Source organism: Zea mays, chromosome 4 (assembly GCF_902167145.1).
Source record: "Zea mays cultivar B73 chromosome 4, Zm-B73-REFERENCE-NAM-5.0, whole genome shotgun sequence".
NCBI lineage: Eukaryota > Viridiplantae > Streptophyta > Magnoliopsida > Poales > Poaceae > Zea > Zea mays.
In genome coordinates, this window is record NC_050099.1 from 183,564,673 (window position 1) to 183,584,610 (window position 19,938).

General features: G+C 48.6%; 3 protein-coding genes, 1 long non-coding RNA gene and 2 other non-coding genes across 6 annotated transcripts; 4 read left to right on the plus strand and 2 right to left on the minus strand.

The window, feature by feature from the left end:
• The first annotated feature begins 1,556 nt into the window (after window positions 1-1,556).
• LOC100273638 (uncharacterized) lies at window positions 1,557-6,318 on the plus strand. The gene is made up of 3 exons (NM_001148054.1): window positions 1,557-2,254; window positions 5,283-5,397; window positions 5,833-6,318. Exons 1-3 carry the CDS (start codon window positions 1,836-1,838, stop codon window positions 6,004-6,006), a joined length of 708 nt encoding a protein of 235 aa, NP_001141526.1. The 5' UTR covers window positions 1,557-1,835; the 3' UTR covers window positions 6,007-6,318.
• A 1,713-nt stretch (window positions 6,319-8,031) lies between these two features.
• Window positions 8,032-11,568, plus strand: LOC542264 (nitrite reductase2). Its single transcript, NM_001397120.1, has 4 exons — window positions 8,032-8,574; window positions 9,734-10,088; window positions 10,180-10,468; window positions 10,571-11,568. Exons 1-4 carry the CDS (start codon window positions 8,169-8,171, stop codon window positions 11,312-11,314), a joined length of 1,794 nt encoding a protein of 597 aa, NP_001384049.1. The 5' UTR covers window positions 8,032-8,168; the 3' UTR covers window positions 11,315-11,568.
• A 350-nt stretch (window positions 11,569-11,918) lies between these two features.
• TRNAA-CGC (transfer RNA alanine (anticodon CGC)) lies at window positions 11,919-11,991 on the plus strand. Its single transcript has one exon. It is a non-coding gene; the product is annotated as a tRNA-Ala (tRNA).
• Window positions 11,992-15,660: 3,669 nt separating this feature from the next.
• On the plus strand, window positions 15,661-16,689 carry LOC100280788 (ethylene-responsive element binding protein 2). The gene has a single exon (NM_001153709.2). It carries the CDS (start codon window positions 15,771-15,773, stop codon window positions 16,461-16,463), a length of 693 nt encoding a protein of 230 aa, NP_001147181.2. The 5' UTR covers window positions 15,661-15,770; the 3' UTR covers window positions 16,464-16,689.
• A 1,861-nt stretch (window positions 16,690-18,550) lies between these two features.
• On the minus strand, window positions 18,551-19,074 carry LOC103654231 (uncharacterized). The gene is made up of 2 exons (XR_565979.2): window positions 18,942-19,074; window positions 18,551-18,796 (listed from the first exon to the last, which is right to left on the minus strand). It is a non-coding gene; the product is annotated as an uncharacterized lncRNA (long non-coding RNA).
• LOC111591491 (U4 spliceosomal RNA) lies at window positions 18,934-19,080 on the minus strand. The gene has a single exon (XR_004858096.1). It is a non-coding gene; the product is annotated as a U4 spliceosomal RNA (small nuclear RNA).
• Between the last annotated feature and the right edge of the window lie 858 nt (window positions 19,081-19,938).

Consider the following 19,938-nt stretch of genomic DNA (forward strand, 5'->3'; position numbering starts at 1 on the left):
GCAGCACTGATTCTGTCGTTTCCGTGAAGACCTGGCCTCGGTTAGAAACTGAGTGCTAGTAGTGACCCGGAAACAGTGGGCAGTACGCTGACTATTTAGTTAGCGGGCCTCGTAAATGATCGTACAAATTATTATTTTTCACTTTATATTATATTATTTATAGACTAGAATTTAAAATAAAGGATAAGATAAGGAGTAGAATCGAGAGTCTTGCAGAGAACTTTGTATGCATCGTCACACCGTAGTAGACTAGTAGTACGTGCAGGAGCACCTCTGTCGAGTGTACATGGTCTGGTATCCGTATCCCTCGTGTAGTCGTGTTGTGTCGTGTCCCACGCTGCGGCGCCGGGGCCCGGGGGGCCACCTGAGTACCTGACAGCACGCCCCGGCCATCCGGTCAGGATCGATCTCGGTTGTCCGCTGCTGGCGGTTGGGCCCGCGCCGACGCCGGAAACCTGGGGCCGCCGCGGTACGGGGTTGCTGCGCGCCACGCACGCGGCGGCAGCCGGCAGGCAGGGCCCAGGATAGACGATGGCGCCGCGCCGGCCGTACCGCCGGTGCCCTGCTGTTTTATGGTCTCGAGTCTCGACTCTCGAGTGTGGCGTGATGCATCGTCCTGTCAGTGCTTACGTGCGGTACAGTATTTGTTAATCGCCCGAGGGTGATGATTGCACAGGGTACAACATGGGTGAACAGGGAGATCCTCCCGTGATTGCTCAAGGCCCGGCAGCAGCCAGCCGTGCTGTGCCCAACTGTCGATGGATTTTTTCTTCTTCTTGTTCCAGGCTCAAAGACTGCCCTGCACAGCACACCATCGAATGTGGTCTTCTTTTTCATGATTAGACAGGAAATCACACACCTCACATCTGACATGGGAGCCTGCCCGCCGGAGCTACTAGGTTCTCGAGTGGCAACAGCTTGATCAAACGGGCCGCAGCGCCACCCAGGGTCCTTGCGGCTGCATCCAAACCCAAGTCGTGCTCGCGGGCTGCGCGTCTCTGCCGTCAGCGGCAATAGATCCTAGGCTTTTCTGGGCCTGGGCCCAAAACGATTGGGCTGGCCAGGTTGGTATATAGATGGCTTCCTAAAGTTTTTAAGGCCTCCTTCGGCTTGCGGGGGTTTCTCTTCTTCCATTTTCTGCGTTTTTTCTGTGAAATCAACTTTTTAAAAATTTCTATAATACGTTCTCTGAAATTTCTGCCATACAAAGTAGACATAAATGATTTACGACAAAGGGGGGGTCTAGGCCTCGGGAAATATCACCCCACTTCTCTCCGTTCGCCGATGCACAGCGGTGACCATGCCAACGAAGTATAGGCATGTTGTCTGCCGTTTTTCTAAACTTTTCTACTTGAAGGCCATGTTCCAAATCTAAAACTACTAGTTAAAGGTTAAATTTAGCCGAAAGTTTAGAAGTTTAGAACGAATCTGCTAGTAGACCAGTTAATTGTTAGATATATTGCTTTAACGTAGCTAAAACCAACTAACAACTTAGTCTCGCTGCTCATTCCCGTGCTACTACACTGCTACCACAGAGTGACAGAGCCAGACCTATCCACTCCCTCATGCAGCATCGCGGCTAACTTCCCAGCCACTGCTTGCACCATCCCGATTCCCCCCCACCCGCCGCGCAACAAGGCGCAACCCAGACCCCGGCCCCTCCAGCTCGGAAAACCCCCCCGACGAGCCACCGCCACGCGACGCCCCCTCACTCACTCACTCCGCCGCCCGGCCCGCCGCGCGAGGCCGGTCCTGGAACACGGCGCGCCGCGCTCGTACCCATGCCGTAACGCCCGAACCCGCCAACCGAGCCGCAGCCGCCTCGCCGCGCACACATGCACTTCCCCTCGCCGCGCGCGCTCGCCATGGCCGCGCCGGCGGTCGCCCGCCCTCGCCTCGCCCCCGTGGCTCACCCCGCCTCGACCTCTTGCCTGCTGGCCCTCTGGGACCGGAGGCGCGGGCACGGCCGCGCGGTTGCGGCGGTGAGGGCGCGCGAGCAAGGCGCGGCGCCGCCCGACCCGGCGGCCTTCCTGCGCCGGCCGGAGGTAGCGACGGTGACGTCGACGGAGGAGGAGAGGGAGGCCGATGCGGGGTCCTCGTTTGATGGCCCCGGGGAGGACGAGGCGCCCGAGGAGGAAGGGGTCCGGGGGAGGAGGAAGGCGCCGGAGAGGGAGTGGGTGGATTGGGAGGACCTTATCCTCGAGGACACCGTGCCGCTCGTTGGCTTCGTACGGATGATCCTCCACTCCGGCAAGTACGCAACATTTCTCTCTTCCTGCCTCCTGTTTTGTTTGTTGGCACCAGAAATTCATCACGGACTTTGTCATCCATGCTAATAAATTTTAGAATAGCCTAATACCGTAGGTCATTGATGCTGTCGCAATTCATCGAACTTAATGCCTGCTAGGTAAACTTATCGTGCATGAGCCTGGAATGCTGACAATGCCCAGGAGGCACCATTGGATCAATTACATCTATATTTTTTTTCTTTTTGTATTCAACTCCATTGCTATAATGACCACAGTTGGTTTTATGCTGGACATAACACTATAAACAATGTAGAGAAAGCTATGTATTTATTGTTTTCTTTAAATCAAAGTATATTATTTATTTGTTTTTTTAAAAAAGATAAAATTGTGAATTATTCCTTCTGTCCCAAAAAGAATGGAAATCTCGGTTAACAAGGAGCCAAACAGTCCCATGTTTCACTAGGTTTATGATAGTATCAACATTTGTATCTTCATATAAGTTTATTGAAAATAGATTCCATAATTAATCTAGTAATACTTATTAGGCATAGCAAATATTAATAGTTTCTGTGTATATATTTGGTCAAATTTGGGATTGTTTGACTCCTCAAGAACCAAGATTTGTATTCTTTTTGGGGATGGAAGGAGTAGTTCAATTGGTTTTGCACAATTGGTTGCACAACATATTCCACCACAAGGCATGCAGTAGATTAATCTATCATGTATTACATATATACGAGTATAAATTATCATAGGTCGCAATTTGAGGGGAAGGTGTCATAACATGCTGCAGAAAAAAAACACAAAATCTACAACTCTTATAGGAGCGTTTGCATTTAATCCTACTCCCTGAGGCCTGAGCACTTAATATGTTCTGGTCTCGATTGGCTGCAGCGCTTGGCTCTGTGCCAGCAAAATTCTGAAACACTGATCTTTAAGTACCTGCTCTATTTTTTAGAGCAATAGTTCATTTTGAGAGGAACTTGCACTATTTTAACATGCATATTTGTTTAGATAGTTAATTCCAAAATGTGTTTCCTCCTTTCTTTTACAAAAGGCGAAAGGGTATCTAGCTGAGTTGGTTAGGTGGTCTGAGTAGCACTACTTAAGCTCCTGAGTTCGAATCCCAGTGGAAACGAATTTCAGACCAGTGTTTACAAGTCGTCCGACTAATCGCGATTAGTCGGTCTGGTCGCCTGGAAGAGGGCGATTAGGAGGACGACGCGATTAGGGTTTCTAGTCGTCCGACTAGTCGTCGACCTGGGCGATTAGTCGTCTGGTCGAACACTTCCTGGTCGTTTTTGGTCGTTGCAATTTTGGTACTGGGCTTCACTCTGGTTTTTGGCCCATCTACAGTAGCCCGTTCCTCCAAAAACCCTCCCAGCCGCCAGAAACCCGCCATAACCCTTCCCAGCCGCTAGAAACCCTACTCCTCTCCTCTGTCCTCTCTGGTTTCTGCCGACGTCTCTGCTCCAGCCTCCAAGTGCTCCAACCGTCCAGTACTCCAGTGCTCCTACGTCTGTCAGCTAGTCAAGAATTGAAGATGAGCTCGTCATCTGAAGGTAGCACCTGCTCTCCCTTCTCTGATTATCTCCCAGTCTCCCTTCCCTTTCCCTCTATTACCTCTGCAGCGTCCGGAAGATAGCAGTCATCTGGTATCTCCCAGTAGGCAGTAGCCCAATACCCAGTAGTTACCGTGCATCTCTGTTTGTGTGTTTGTGTTGTCTGTTCAGATTTTAATGGTGGCTGTGGACGTGCTAGTCTGCTACTAATTATGCCTATATTATTGCAGAAATGCAGTGTTTATATAGTTATATACATATGCATATGTCCTTAAATCTATAGGACGACTAACGGACGACCAGAGGTCGACCAGGACCGATTAGGTGAGGTCGACTAATCGTCGCCCTAATCGCGATTAGTCGCCTGGTCGCCCCTCTCACTTGACTAGCTGGTCGCCCGACTTGTAAACATTGTTTCAGACTAAAGTTAAAAAAGGCCACTCGCTGGTTCCCCTGATTGCCCTCATGTTGCACCGGGGGGGGGGGGGGGGGGGGGAAGCTTACGTGACCTTTCTTGGTCGGGGGCTCGGGGCTCCGATTGAGCTTCTTAATATAATACCGTGGGGGCGGTCTTTCCCCTACTGGCTGAGTTTTTTTTTCTTTTACAAAAGACCTCTCCTTGATGTACCTCCACTGCATGAGGCTGTGAGCAAGGTGTCAATGAACCATCATTTCCCCTTGCACATCCTTGTCAATCTGTTCGAGATGGTTACATATTCCTAGAATCCTAGTTGTAAACAAACAACCGCACATCGTGAACAATACTACTCCCTTTGTTCCAAATTATAAGACGTTTTGGTTTTTCTAGATTCATGGCTTTTGCTATGCACTTAGATATGCACTATGTCTAGATGCACAACTAAAGCAATATATCTAGAAAAGCCAAAACTCTCTTAATGAAACACGTTCAAATGCACGTTCCTGAAAAACAAAGCTTTATGTGATGCCAAGTTCAGCAGGAAAAGTGGGTCTTCACACTGGTATAAACGTATAGATCATGATACTGGTGTAAAGGCTGATCCATTCTACGCTTCTGTACTGTAGTGAGCCTTCGTGCTGTTCTTCACACTGGTATAATCGTATAGATCATGTTAGGCAGCAACTGTATATTGGAAATATGCAGCGTTACTTAAAGCAATATGCTGTTAGTGTAAGGCGACTCAGTCCTGACTAATGAAGCACATTAAATCAGCACTAGGCTTACTTTACAATAACATGTCTTATATAATATTGGACATGTCATGTGCTTCTATCATCATCCAGCAATCAACAGGATCCTGTTTTAGAACTGATCTGATCGGACTATACATCTATACAAAAAGATTAGGATACAACAACAGAGTATTAATTCTTCCTGTGGCAGTTATCGCGCTTGCAGTTTATGCTATGATTCCTGGATTGTTCTTCGTTGCTTTTTTTGAACGCAATCTCTTTTTTCTTGTCAAAAATTCACTTTGAAAACTTGGTGCAGGTATGAAAGTGGCGATCGGCTGTGTCCTGAACATGAGAAGGCGATTCTGGAACGTTTGCTTCCATACCATCCACAATATAATGAGAAAATTGGGTGTGGTATTGACTACATCACGGTATGTTGTCCTTGAAAATGGACTGAATAAATTAGTCTAGTTGTTGCCTTCAAGAAGTGGAGAGTTAAAAAAGTGATCATGTACAACTGTTTCTATATCTTATTGCCATTGAATGTTGAGCTTGAACTCTCAGTCAATTGTATGTCAACTTTGTGTTGTGATGTTTGAAGGACTTAAAACAGTAAAACACAATATAATCAAAAGATGCAACAAATATAAGAGTTTTTTTTTTCTGATCTGAACAGAGATTTCCTTTTCTTTTTTGAGAAAATCTGAATAGTTTGTTTCATTGACACCAGAGTTCTACACTAGTGAACGATTAGCCCTAAAATTTCAACGACAGTTTTATTTCAATCATATCAAATGCTGTTGGTTCGTGATACCTTAGTTTTTCATCTGACTTACTTGGGAACTAAAGTTGGTATGGTTTTGCAGGTAGGGTTACATCCAGAATTCGAAAACTCAAGGTGTTTATTCATAGTTAGGAAGGATGGCGAGCAGATCGATTTTTCGTTCTGGAAGTGCGTCAAAGGTCTCATTCGGCAAAAGTACCCCATGTACGCGGACAGTTTCATTCTCAGGCATTTCCGCAGGAGACAAGACTACTGAAGTAGTTGCTCGTACGGCTGTTTCAGTGTTATATTTTTCTGTGTAATTGATTTTGTCCTGTCCCTTTCATATCATGCGATTCTAGCATTTGTTACGTGGAGTTTTTCATTAAGCATATTATTCCATGCAACATAAATAGATATAGGTTTGTCGCTTGCAGATGAAATTGTAGCGCGCCATTTAGTTACTACATTTCTAATTGTGAGTCGTTCTTTTTAAAAAAATTATACTTTTTGCTGCATAATTAGATATATATTATGTATAGATGTAAAAGGTATATATAAAATAACCTAAATGACTTATAATTTGAAGAATGGAGGAAGTAGCATATTGTTACACTTTTCAGTTGTGTGTGTGATGTTTGCTTAACGTACACATGGCATTTAGAGATATGGGTTGGGCTACAAAAGTATTCTCACCGTTTGAAATATATGACACTGCGGACAATCCAATTAATAGTTTGTTGAACTAACTGGCTTGCCATCGCCATACTTTTATATTTAAAAAACGGAGGGATTGATTAATTGGTTTGTGATCAAAATGATTTTGTATCAAAATGAACTTCATGGAACTAGGGAAGGCGGCGACAAGAGCGGCTAAGAATGAAGTACCCAACTCTGTAGAATGTCAGATAAGACGGACTCCTTACCGAAGATTTGCTCCTGCTCCGCCAATGGTTACATGTTGCCAAAACCATCGAAGTCTGGTAAGAGTAGCATGATTTCTATTGCATAGAGCGGCCCCGTTTGGACAGCACATTTTAGAGGAACCATACAGAAATTGGACCAATTTTGCGTAAAAGCATAGTAGGAATTAGGAAACTTTCCAAAGCAGACCCCGCACTATCCCGTCCCCGTGCCCGGTGCCCCCCTGTTCCCATCCGCTGCAACGGCAAGCACGCAGATTCGCAGACACGATGGATCTCCCGACCCCGTCTGTCGCCGTCCCTGGGATGCTCAGACCTGTTATCCCGGCCGCCGGCAAGGATGCGACGTGAAGCCACTCCAGTCCTCTCCCTACTCCCGCTGCTCCCCTCCTATCGTCGCTCTGGAGACAGATCTGCTCGCCGTCCCCGGTCCTCCTTGTTGCCATCCCTTACCTCCTCCAGGGCTCGTGGCCGAGACGCGCCCCCGGGCGGGGAAGGTTGGCGTTGTCCAAGAGGCGGCCGCGCGCCCCGCTGTCTGGCACATGACGATGGATGTGCACGGCCGCACAGGACACGTCGCCCGCCCTTGCACGCGCATCAAAGGACAAAGGCCGGTCGCGGCGTATGGCCTGGGCTCCAAACGTGTGGCCGCTGGAGCCCCCCAAGCCAAGGCACGGTGCCATCTCGGCCGTTGCTGCCTGCTCGGTAAGCCCTGGCTCAATGTCATGCAAGTAAGCAGCCCAGTAGTACCGGGCGACCCGGTTCGACCAGATGGACGCAGCAGGAGCTATCAGAGAGAAGCCAGTGCACGGCACGCCTCGCGCCGGACCCGGTCCCGTGCGCGGGCGTCTCGCCGACGAGCGACACCGACACCGACCCTTTGGGCGGCTCATGGGGCGCCTTGCATTGCCGGTGTATCTATCACGGGTTCATGTACGTGGCCTCGGTGTCCCCACATGCTTGCCGCCTGCGCCTGGCCAAACTTTCCGGCTCTTCTTGGCTCTGCTTCAGCAATAAGCAAGCAGCGGCCGAAACTGGGGCAGCTCTTTTCCGCCCCTGTCTCCCCCCTGGTAACGGTTTTGGTGGTCTCCGGGTCCACTTGGATAGATGTGAACGTGTCAGTATGTACTCTCCAGAAAATCGAGCTTCCATTGCTTTAGAGAGGCAGATGCATATATAATTCTTGAAACGCCGCGCTGTTTCTCAACGTAGGTAGCCTCTGTCAACGCGATACAGCAGTAAACATGAGTACAACGTGAGCTCAGAGCCGTCCATGGCGTACGAGGGCACGTCGGTAAAATCTCAACGTCCCGTCCCGTGCCTGCCTGCCATTTCGATTAGTTAGAGGAGCTGCGCCTGCGTCTGCCTGCCCCCTTGAACTCCCCAAGAGCCAAGAACCAGCGCAGCAGCGCGCCCCCTCCCCGCCCCACAATAAAACAGCCACACGCTCGCCACCCATGGCCACCACCACCACCACCACCACAGCACAGGCCCACTGCCACCGCTACCGCTAACCATGGCCTCCTCAGCGTCCCTGCAGCGGTTCCTCCTGCCCTCCTCGCACGCGGCGGCGACGGCGGCCTCGCCGTCCTCCCGGCTGCGCCGCACAGGGCGCGCCCGCGCGGCCGTCTCCGTGCCGCCGCCGGCGGCGGCGGGGGAGCAGGTCCCGACGGAGCGGCTGGAGCCGAGGGTCGAGGAGCGGGCGGGCGGGTACTGGGTCCTCAAGGAGAAGTACCGGGCGGGGCTGAACCCGCAGGAGAAGGTGAAGCTGGAGAAGGAGCCCATGGCGCTGTTCATGGAGGGCGGCATCCAGGACCTGGCCAGGGTCCCCATGGAGCAGATCGACGCCGCCAAGCTCACCAAGGACGACGTCGACGTCCGCCTCAAGTGGCTCGGCCTCTTCCACCGCCGCAAGCACCAGTGTACGTCCACTCCCACTCTGCAACAGGGCTAGTTTACTTGCATGCAGCTCGTAATGCGGCCGAGCCGCTTGCCACTCGTTCGGTCTCGGGCGACTCTGTTCTTCACTTCTTGATGCGCTGTGACGTGCTGTGTCTGCGGCAGATGATTGAACAGGACAGTTGTTCTCTCTGAGACATAATGTCTGCCAATCGTTGCTTACGGCCGGCTTAGAGCTCGCGTCTGAATGTTCGACGCTTCCGTCTGATCGTTTTCGCGCGCTCATGTTTACCTTTTGGGCTGGTTCTGGAATCTGCATCTTGGTTTTGTTTCCCTTTCAGATCTGATTCACGCTGCGTCAACGTGCTTGCAAAGTGGTGAATATGCTGCGTGGGAGGGAGCCTTGTAAAGTAGTCGGACGCATGGGATTTCAGTCCCCTAAAATCACAACCTGTGCTAATCTCACCCGCATAACGACACAAGATCCCCTGCCGACTGTTAAAAACAACAGTTTAGGACGTCATTTCAAAAACAAAAACAAACGCGTAGCTGAACCCAAAAAAAGTCTCAGCTTGAACTCTTGGTAGGCAATAGAAAATTTCCTGTTGGCATCATGGGGTTGGCAGCACTAGCTAGTACTAAATAGAAGCATCCCAGCTGCCAAAGTTCTGTGCTGAATAGAACGTCTGTTCCAAATAAAATACACCTGAGGAGCCAAAGGTCAAGCATCCCAGTTGTTCAAACTGCCACTGTTACACTCCACGCTTGTGAATTGTTTTCCTTTCTTTATCCGTAATGGACTGCTAATCCAAACCTGCTACTTGTAGATTCCTCATTCGTCATGCACTTTTTTCCTTGATAAACTGGTGAAATACAAAGGTTCGTTTATATTATAGTAGCTTTTTATAGACAACGAATATATTATATACCTTACCTTTGTCACAAATACGATCTTTCCTGCCTTTCTGTGTTATCTCGAACCAGCGGCTTCAGTTTCGTTCTTTCTTGGACCACCCGTTGGTTGGTCCTACAGAGGAGAGGACAAGACGTCCCGGATTGGGTTCACTCCGAGCTGAGCCTGAGACCGTGAGACGAACTGGTCAAGCAAGGTGACAACACTGTTGTTAACTAACGAGCAACGACTAACGACACCTCCATCCCCATGGCTGTGCTGCACTGCAGACGGGCGGTTCATGATGCGGCTGAAGCTGCCCAACGGCGTGACGACGAGCGAGCAGACGCGGTACCTGGCGAGCGTCATCGAGGCGTACGGCGCCGACGGGTGCGCGGACGTGACCACCCGGCAGAACTGGCAGATCCGCGGGGTGACGCTCCCGGACGTCCCGGCCATCCTGGACGGCCTCCGCGCCGTCGGCCTCACCAGCCTGCAGAGCGGCATGGACAACGTGCGCAACCCCGTCGGCAACCCGCTCGCCGGCGTCGACCCCCACGAGATCGTCGACACGCGCCCCTACACCAACCTTCTCTCCTCCTACGTCACCAACAACTCCCAGGGGAACCCCACAATCACCAACCTGTCAGTCTCAGTCTCTCTCTCTCTCACACTGCGTTGAGTGAGCCGTTGACACGGTGTTACCAATCTGACACGCTGCTGCCGGTAATAACAGGCCGAGGAAATGGAACGTCTGCGTCATCGGCTCGCATGACCTGTACGAGCACCCGCACATCAACGACCTCGCGTACATGCCGGCCGTCAAGGACGGCGAGTTCGGCTTCAACCTTCTGGTGGGCGGGTTCATCAGCCCCAAGAGGTGGGCCGAGGCGTTGCCGCTCGACGCCTGGGTCGCCGGGGACGACGTCGTCCCCGTGTGCAAGGCCATCCTCGAGGCGTACCGGGACCTCGGCTCCAGGGGCAACCGGCAGAAGACGCGCATGATGTGGCTCATCGACGAGCTCGTAAGTTCCCCTCGATCGTCTCATCCATTCAGTCCAGTCAATGGTTATTGGTTACTACCCCAAGCGTAGGGTACGTAGCTGACACGATGCGCATACGTGCAGGGGATGGAGGTGTTCCGGTCGGAGGTGGAGAAGAGGATGCCGAACGGGGTGCTGGAGCGCGCCGCGCCGGAGGACCTCGTCGACAAGCGCTGGGAGCGGCGGGACTACCTCGGCGTGCACCCGCAGAAGCAGGAAGGCCTGTCGTACGTGGGCCTCCACGTGCCGGTGGGCCGGCTGCAGGCCGCGGACATGTTCGAGCTGGCGCGGCTCGCCGACGAGTACGGCACCGGCGAGCTCCGGCTCACGGTGGAGCAGAACATCGTGCTCCCCAACGTCAGCAACGAGAGGCTCGACGCGCTGCTGGCGGAGCCGCTGCTGCAGGAGCAGCGGCTCTCGCCGCGGCCGTCGATGCTGCTCAGGGGGCTGGTGGCGTGCACGGGCAACCAGTTCTGCGGGCAGGCCATCATCGAGACCAAGGCGCGGGCGCTGCAGGTGGCGCGGGAGGTGGAGAAGCGCGTGGCCGTGCCGCGGCCGGTCCGCATGCACTGGACCGGATGCCCCAACAGCTGCGGCCAGGTGCAGGTGGCGGACATCGGCTTCATGGGCTGCCTCACCAAGGACAGCGACGGCAAGATCGTCGAGGCCGCGGACATCTTCGTGGGCGGCCGCGTCGGCAGCGACTCGCACCTGGCCGACGTCTACCGGAAGTCCGTGCCGTGCAAGGACCTGGTGCCCATCGTGGCCGACCTCTTGGTGGAGCGGTTCGGGGCCGTGCCGAGGGAGAGGGAGGAGGATGAGGAGTAGGACCTTCGTCAAGCGCCGGCTGGGACTGTCCTGACCTATTTTATGAGGTCTTGATTGGATGTATATATATATTCATCTTAATCTATATGGATTTCTGAAGTTTGATCTAAAGTTCACACCAGATTACTGCAACCCACGTGGATTAAAGTGGATACGTAGCATTCAAACAAGTCCTCAGCGGTGAGATGTTGTTTGCTGTAAAAAGTAAGATGTTGCCTCTTCGCTGGCACGGCAAGTGTTGTTGTAGCCAAGACGTCCCCCCCCCCCCCCCCCCCCCCCCCCCTTCTCTATTCATTTCACGCTATAGAGAACGCCGATGTATAAAGTAACACGCTATCAATCATCCTACTACTGTTGTGGTCCGTCAACCTTGTTACAGTATTTTGTATGTTGTGAACTTACCCTCTTGTTTAAATCAGTTGGAATTTTTTTCGCTGTTTAATCGTCTCACAGAATATAAGGTTATTGACAATGCTACTGCGGGGTGATGTGGGTACAAGCACTATACAACACGAAATGGAAGTTCAGACGCATAGAGCAGCAAAACTGTGATGGGATAACCTACAAACATTGTAAACAATACTAGTAAGTAGCTAACATCAAAGGGGACGTAGCTCATATGGTAGAGCGCTCGCTTCGCATGCGAGAGGCACGGGGTTCGATTCCCCGCGTCTCCATTATTTTATAGTTTTTTTATACAGGTTTTGTCTCTCTTCGTTTTTCTTTATACAGTCGAACAAAGGACCTGGCATATGCTTGTTTTCTTGCGAGTTAGTACAGCCTATGGCAACTTATCAGCCAATCATGGTTACTAGAAGCTTGTGAAAGACATTTTTTGACGATGGGGCAGAGCCCCTATTTCATTAAAAAATAGGAACAAAGTTTATTATAAGGATCACGATCATAACCAACGAGACCAGTCGACAAGCAGCCAGAACAAAAGAGCGACGCAAGGCACAACCTGCAATAAAAGAGTCAGGGCCGGTCCTGACATTTTGGGGCCCTAAGCGAAAATCCATATAGAGGTCCTATACGAAAGTTTGATTTTGCTATTTTTCAACTATGATATCTGAAAAATCAAAGAAATTGACGATTTACATTTTTCTTTCAAAATAATATGATTGGAGACTGTTACAATATTTTAAGAGTTGTAAAATTATTAATATAACTCTACATTTGCTTTTAGAGCGAGTATTTTACTTTTAATTTGTCAAACTAGCCTAAATCTTAAAATGCACAGTAAACCAAATTTAAATACATTAGAGAAAATTTTCTGAAAACAAATTTCAGCAACCTCAACTTGGATTAAGCAACGTAGGTTATCAGGGTGGGCCCTTCAGTAGGCTAGAATTAAATAACGCGACAGGCACAGGTGTACAACACCTTACGACCTTCCCGCGTCAATCAATATTTAGTATTCGTCATAAGCAGAATGTTACACGATCTCGAAGAGATGATTCCAGAAAATCAGAGAGACGCAACAAAGAAACGAGAATAGAGATTTATTTGTAACATATATGTATTTAGACATAATCTGAACAAACGGGGGCCCTACTGATCTTGGGGGCCCTGAGCGGTCGCATACCCTGCATACCCTCAGGGCCGGCCCTGAAAAGAGTGCACTCGATAGATAAAAGAAGCGACCTATCGTGCAACACACGCATCCGACAGATCAGCATTTTGCTTATTACAGAACGGCACTCCAGAAAGGAGGTGAGGCTCGCAACACGCATAGCACTAAATTCACAGTTCAACCATCGGACGATCCTGCTAACTAAAGCGCCATGGACCTGACATATGTTTTTTTTTTGGGCAGAGTTTGTACAGACTACAGCAACTGGCAACTAAACAGCCAATCATGGTTACTGGTAGCTTGAGCAATTAGGAAAAGGTGCCTTGGCGGATCCCAAAAGGATGCCGGGAGCTGCAACCGAACGGTCAAGAAACGAAACATGGATAACTTATGGTTCTCAAACGAACGCAGCTCGGATAAACTTTTACAATAGGAAACACTAGAACTTTCGACGGTCAATGTAATTTTCGGCGGCCGCTGCCAAAAAAAAATTAATTATTATCGTCGGACACTTAAATTTCGGTGGCTCTGGAGAAACCACCGAAAACAGCTATCTTACTGTCGACGGTCTAAAATCAGGCGCCGAAAATAATTAAATTCCAGCGGTACTGTGGCAGGCCGACAAAAATTAACTTTAAATTTTGATTAGAAAATGGTGCAGGGTGTTAGGAATTGAAAGCATTTTTATGTTTATTTTGATTCAAATTTCTATATCAATTATGTAATGATAATATAAAATTGTATAAAATTCTACTATACTCTCTTAAGACGACATAACTCACGCCTACTTGGATCCCAGGAATTAAAGCAAAATTACTAAATTTTAGGTTCTCCTTATGAGCTAAAAGTGAGTAAAATGTTTTTTCACTATTTTAATCACTTTTAGCTTTTTTCCTGTTGAGACCTTTAGCATCTAAAGTGACTAAACTTTAATCACTATGTTTTATATTTAGCATCCAAAAATGATGGATAGAGATGGCAATGGGTAAAAACCCGCTGGGTATTACTTGCCCAAACCCGTACCCGCGAAGAAAAAATATGCCCGCTAAAAAACTCATACCCGTGACGGGTATAAAATTTTGCCCAAACCCATACCCATGCGGGTTTCGGGTACCCAACGGGTTTCCCATACCCACTAACATCAACATAAAAAAAATTCATCATGTAAATGACAATCAATACATTAATAAGCTAGCATAAAAGGAGCAAGTGATAACTAATTTTAGCCTAAAAATTGTTACATGAAGTTTAGTTCAATTAGAACGTATTCAATTAATAATATTATGAGACATATTTATAAGTAATGTTGATTTTAAGGCGGGTTTTTAAAACCCATGGGTTTGCGGGTATGGGTAGTGGAAGAACAAACCCATGCCCACGTACCCGTTGGGTTTCCATTTGAACCCATTAACAAACCCATGGGTAGAGAAATTGACCCAAACCCATACCCTAATAGAGCAAAAACCCACCGGGTTTCGGGTAGCGGGTACCCATTGCCATCTCTAATGATGGATGCTAGAAGAACATACTATTTTTTTGTATCTATCGTATATATGGTTTTGACTTTTGACATTTTATATGGAGCATTTATATGCTCTGGACCTAGTGTCATATATTAGCGTGATTCCCCTAGGATGAGAGAATATGGCTACACCTATCACACCCGATGGATATAGAAAATGGTCCAATAACATACCCGCGAGCATTGAAATTTATTGTACTCATGTTCTAATAGGAATTTTTACCTATTAGATATTGGGTGTCCAATGACATCACCGAGCCGTAGTTTTTAGAGAGATGGCTTTCTACGCTTGAGTTCGTGAGGACAGGATGAGTCGTTGGGTTGCGAGGTTTGAGTGGGATGGCCCGGTCGACATGACAAGTTGACAAGTGAACCTCTTCGGCCGGTCGCGACTCGACTTCCACGACGGCACGGGGACGCGTGCTAAACGCAGTAACGCACCGCCGGCCCGGCCCTCGCGCAGTGGTTAGGTGGGCCGGCCGACTAGCTCAACGGCGAATACAAGATAGTCTACCACCCACTTTGGGGACCGATCTCATCTGGATCTACTACTAGACAATTGCCGTTGCCGTGCCATCGTCGAGGTCTGAATCTTTTGGCTTCTCCAAAGCGGACTTGTTTTATTCAGTTCAACGACGTCAGCCAGCACAGTCGACATGTAGTTTCAGCGTCCAGGTCGCTAGGGCCAACCCCCCAAGTGGCCAAGTCGGTATGTAGATACAGGATGGACAGGGAAAAAATCTGTGTTTTCGTACACAACAGCATATGACAGCTAGCAATACGAATACAGTTAGTTAACCATTCGGACTGGTGCAGCTGTAATCTATAGAAATAAAATATCGGAGAAACTGTAGTTGTAGCCGGATTAACGCCGCAGCAACCAAGTTTGTTTGATTGAACAATAGTATGTTAATTCTTGAGTTATGAAGCACTAACATCGATAGCACTCCACGTCATATAGCAACATCAATGGTACTTCTTTCTTGAAAAAAAAGGGATATGTTTACTAACGTGCGTTGAGCTCATGATAAGAACTAATCATAAGATAATGATACCGCATGGGGCCTCCGCAGAATAGAAAAAATACCACCGCAAATGGAATGAAGCCGCTTCCACTCTGATCATCCGTCCGTCGTTCATATCTTCTTAAACTATACTCTCCGTTCACACGTACGCGATGAGAACCCGGTGCACCGCTTCGACTCCGCGTACACGGTATAAATTTCCCACTGCGCAACACCCTGAGACATCATCGCCGCGACCTCGGAGTACACGACCGCCATCTATTCTCCGCCACTTTTTGGCGACACCGACGCCACGTCGTCGCACTCGAATCGGCAGAGCCACCACCACCCCCCGCAATGACGTCGAGGCTGGAGAGCGGCGGGTTCCAGCTCCCGAACACCGAGCAGGAGAACGCACTCTTGCTCCGCGCGCTCATCTCCGTCGTGTCCGGTGACACCGCCGCCGCGTCGTTGGTCCCGGAGGCGGCCGCCGCAGAGGCCCCTGCCGCCGCGGCGTCAGCGTGCGGGTGCCCCGGCGGCTGCGACCTCGCCGCCGCGTCGAGCAGCGACAGCGATGGCGCGGAGTGCTCCGCGAGCGGCGGAGGCGCGGGCAAGCGGAGGCGGAGGCGGAGCAGGGCGAGCAGTTACATGGGCGTGCGGCGGCGGCCGTGGGGCAAGTGGGCGGCGGAGATCCGCGACCCGCGCCGCGCCGCGCGCAAGTGGCTCGGCACGTTCGACACCGCCGAGGACGCCGCCCGCGCCTACGACGCCGCCGCGGTCGAGCTCCGGGGCCGCCGCGCCAAGCTCAACTTCCCGGACGCCGCCGCCGCCGCGGCGGCGCGGGATGTGCAGCCGCGCCGCCCGTTGCCCGGTCAGAGCCTCCGCGAGAACTGCGGGTCCAACGCCGCGTCGCCGCTGCACGTGGCGGTGGCGCGGGCGCCGACCACGCTGCAGGGAACAGGGCCGGCGCCGCCCAAGGACCAGGACATCTGGGACGGCTTGAACGAGATCATGACGATGGATGACGGCAGCTTCTGGTCCATGCCGTGATCCTGCTACTTCGGCCGTCCATCTCCGGATCTTCCTCTTGTTGTTGTGCGTTTATTTTTATGATGACCAGATTCTACGGTTGTTTTTTAGGGGAAGAGAATCATAAATTGAATTTTGGAGCCATGTGGCCACCAGCTCACTGGCTGTGCTGTAAATCTGTAACTCGTCAGTCAGCCATGGCTTTCGTACGAGTTTTACACCACCGTCATCCCTCAATCCCCTTTAATACGAATGGAAAATTATGGATCCAAACTAGCCTTAGGACTGAGTTGGTAGGAGAGAAATTGAAGAGGATAGATAGAGAAGAAGAATTTCTTTGCTATTCGATTTTGAATAGCAAGGAAATTCATCCTCTGTAATCCTTTTCCATTTCTCTTATACCAAACCAGCCTTTAGGGCCTATTTTAGAAGTAGAACTTAAGGTTACTTTCTACCCATCATAGGATCGCAACATCAATCAGGTTTCTCAAAAAATATTTTTCGTCTTCGGAAAATTCCCCTAGGCGAGATATTTGTTGGTTACCTATTCTAGCTTCTACAAGAAACTGTTAACAGAACAACATAATTAAAATTATAGTAGCTTCTCCTTTTGCTGTTGGGCGATAGAAAGGCAAAAGGATAAAGATGAACACAGTGAGAAACAAATAAATGCATAAAATGTAGAGACAAGTGTTCAAAGAAATAAGTTTACGGTAATTCACTTACACCATTGTTTCAGTTAAGTTACAGTGGTACCTTCGGGACACACAAGAAAAAGGTTCTCTAGAATTGAAAGGAAACCCTAATTTTTATGATCCTGGACCTTCAAAGGTTAAACCTTGGAGAACATTTGTGAGAAGGTTAAACCTCTAAGAATGTTCAGCAAAGCATTAAATCTAATAAAAATTGAAAGAATGTTTAGTCTCTAAGAACCTCCGAGAATAAAACATAGACAAGGTTTACCTTTTAGAACCTCGAACGCAATGTTAAATCTTCGAGAACCTTTGATAGATGGTTTAACATCCAAGAACTTTTGCGGGCAAACCTTGAAGAAAAAGACTTTTGAGAACCTCCGGGTCTTTATTATAACATGCTGAAGTGAATTAAGACCTACTGACGACGTTATTTCACCAACATGAATGAATAATATTAAAGCCTATTGTCACTAAAGAATAGCATAAGCCAGACAGCAACGGGCAACGCGCAGCACCGCCCGAAAGCCCAGAACTCGTAGAGTGGCGTAGCAAACCACGTGAGCCTCGGAGTAATAAACTAGCGTATTCTTTCTGTGAGCGACTAGAAGAAGACCATAGCAAAAATCGTGTTGTATTTTACGCAGTACGAACACTAATGCTACGCGGAAAGCACGTCGGTGAGCAGTCGGCGTAGCCGACCGGTGTAATCAAATACTTGATCTTAGCTGGATCACAATCACAATCAGGAGGATCTTGACTTGGCCCAGCAATCACAATCACGAGGGCCTTGACCTGTTAGGATCGGATACTTTTCTATAACTAGAAGACACCTCCTATGTTGCCGTGGGATTTTATAGCGTTGCAGATTATGGAAGGAGGAATATTTCTTTGTTTTTAGATGGTTTTAGCCTGAAATACTAATGGAAAACAATTATCCATCTCTAGTAAAACCTAACAAAACGCCGACCGATCGAAGATATATATGGATAAAGAAAATACATGTACCTGATATATGATAAAAAAAAAGAGTAAGGCATCTGATTAATTAATTACTCACGTCCAGCCTATACAAACAAATTCTCTGCAGTTTCTCAGATATGTTTCGGTCTCCAAAAAAATATAATTTAGATTTTATTATAAAACGCATACTTCAAATTTGTTAAAAAAAATGCACATATAGAACACACACAATGAAATAGATATACTTTTTAAAATATAATTAATAAAAATATGATAATACTTATGTAATATCATAAATATGTATTATGCGACCTGTAGACACCATATTTAACTCCCGTTGGATTAACAAGTACACTAAGCCCAGATGCGAAAAAATTACCTCATTATTAATTTAGACTCTGATGATAGAAAGGCAAATATTTTCTAGTTTCAGAACAAGCGAATCCTCAGAACTTGATCCAACTAACAGGTATTACTCTGCACCATACTATGTCAATACATTATTTACTAACAGCCTCTACCAGCATGGAGAGTCTAGTCACATTTTATATTTCTATAGAATACCCTAGGAAATCAATAAATATGTTCCCTGGAGAATATGATATTCTTGATATGCAGATGACAGGCAAGTACGTAGTAATCCAAGGCCCGGTGAAAACGGGGTAGCGGCATGGCAGGTGTACCCGCAGTTCTTCAAATCTGAAAAACAGATAAAAAAGAAGAGGGTAGAAGACATTATCAAGATGTCAAAGCAGTATTACCCTGGTTAGAGGGTAGAAGACATTATCAAGATGTCAAATCAATAAGCATCACCAAAAGTTCAGTTATGAATTGTGGGCTTTACCCTGGTTAGAGGGAGCCCTTCCAGAAATTCTCTGTGGCCCTTGCGGGCCGCAGAGGGGGTTTGGAAATAGTTTTCAACCAGCAATTGACGCGCCTCGGTATAACCTCATGAGCTGCGTCATTGCCCCAAGCGCAAAGATGAGTTGCAACGTCTGCCCACGGCCTACTTTTATACATCTCTGGGGATAGGCGCTCGATAACAATAGGCGATGTGGCACTAAATGGCAAACAGACACACTACCGCTTCTATCCGCCTGGCTCGACCAGCGAGGCTGCAGCGCCAAGTAGAGCTACCGAAGTGCCGATTTGGGCTTTTCCTCTTTTATTTTACGCACTGCTAAACTGGGCCTATTAGCCGAAGCCAAGATTATTTTTTTTGCATGGGCTTTAATGGTCTGGATAACAAGGCTGACTCGAACCCGTGCTTTTGCCTGTGATTCTTTGCAGTTACTCCGGCCTCCGTGTATCAGTGACCAGCAACCTTCCCCTATGGTTTGAAGCAGCGAAAGATATAGAGAATGCTGATGAAGAGAAGCTGGAAGAAATTCAAGAATGGTAGATTCCTCTCGGTACAATTTGCGATAAAAACAAGCCTACACCTAGGTTTGTTAATAACGTGATTTCTTACTGTCACAGGGAGGTCGGCAATGCTAGTTGAGGATATGTTTGGTTTGAGATCAAAGTGTGATAATAAAGTGGGTGCGACACCGTTCCCTCGATTTTTAGGTTCATACCACCACAGAGACATACTATGGTGTTTACCTCGCTTTTACGTGACTTTCATCCAAACGCTATATAAATTATAGTCACCCTCTTCTATCCATCCATGTATATCCAACCAGACACCACGACTAACTATGCTTGGCTTCATTGTGCAAGAATCCGTAACTCGTGCCGGGCCCCCATCGACAATCTTTTGACGCACCTTTCGGACCCGTTCGACAAAAATGCCATTCACACACTCTCCTCCTCCTAAGTAATCGTCCCAAAACCTTTGT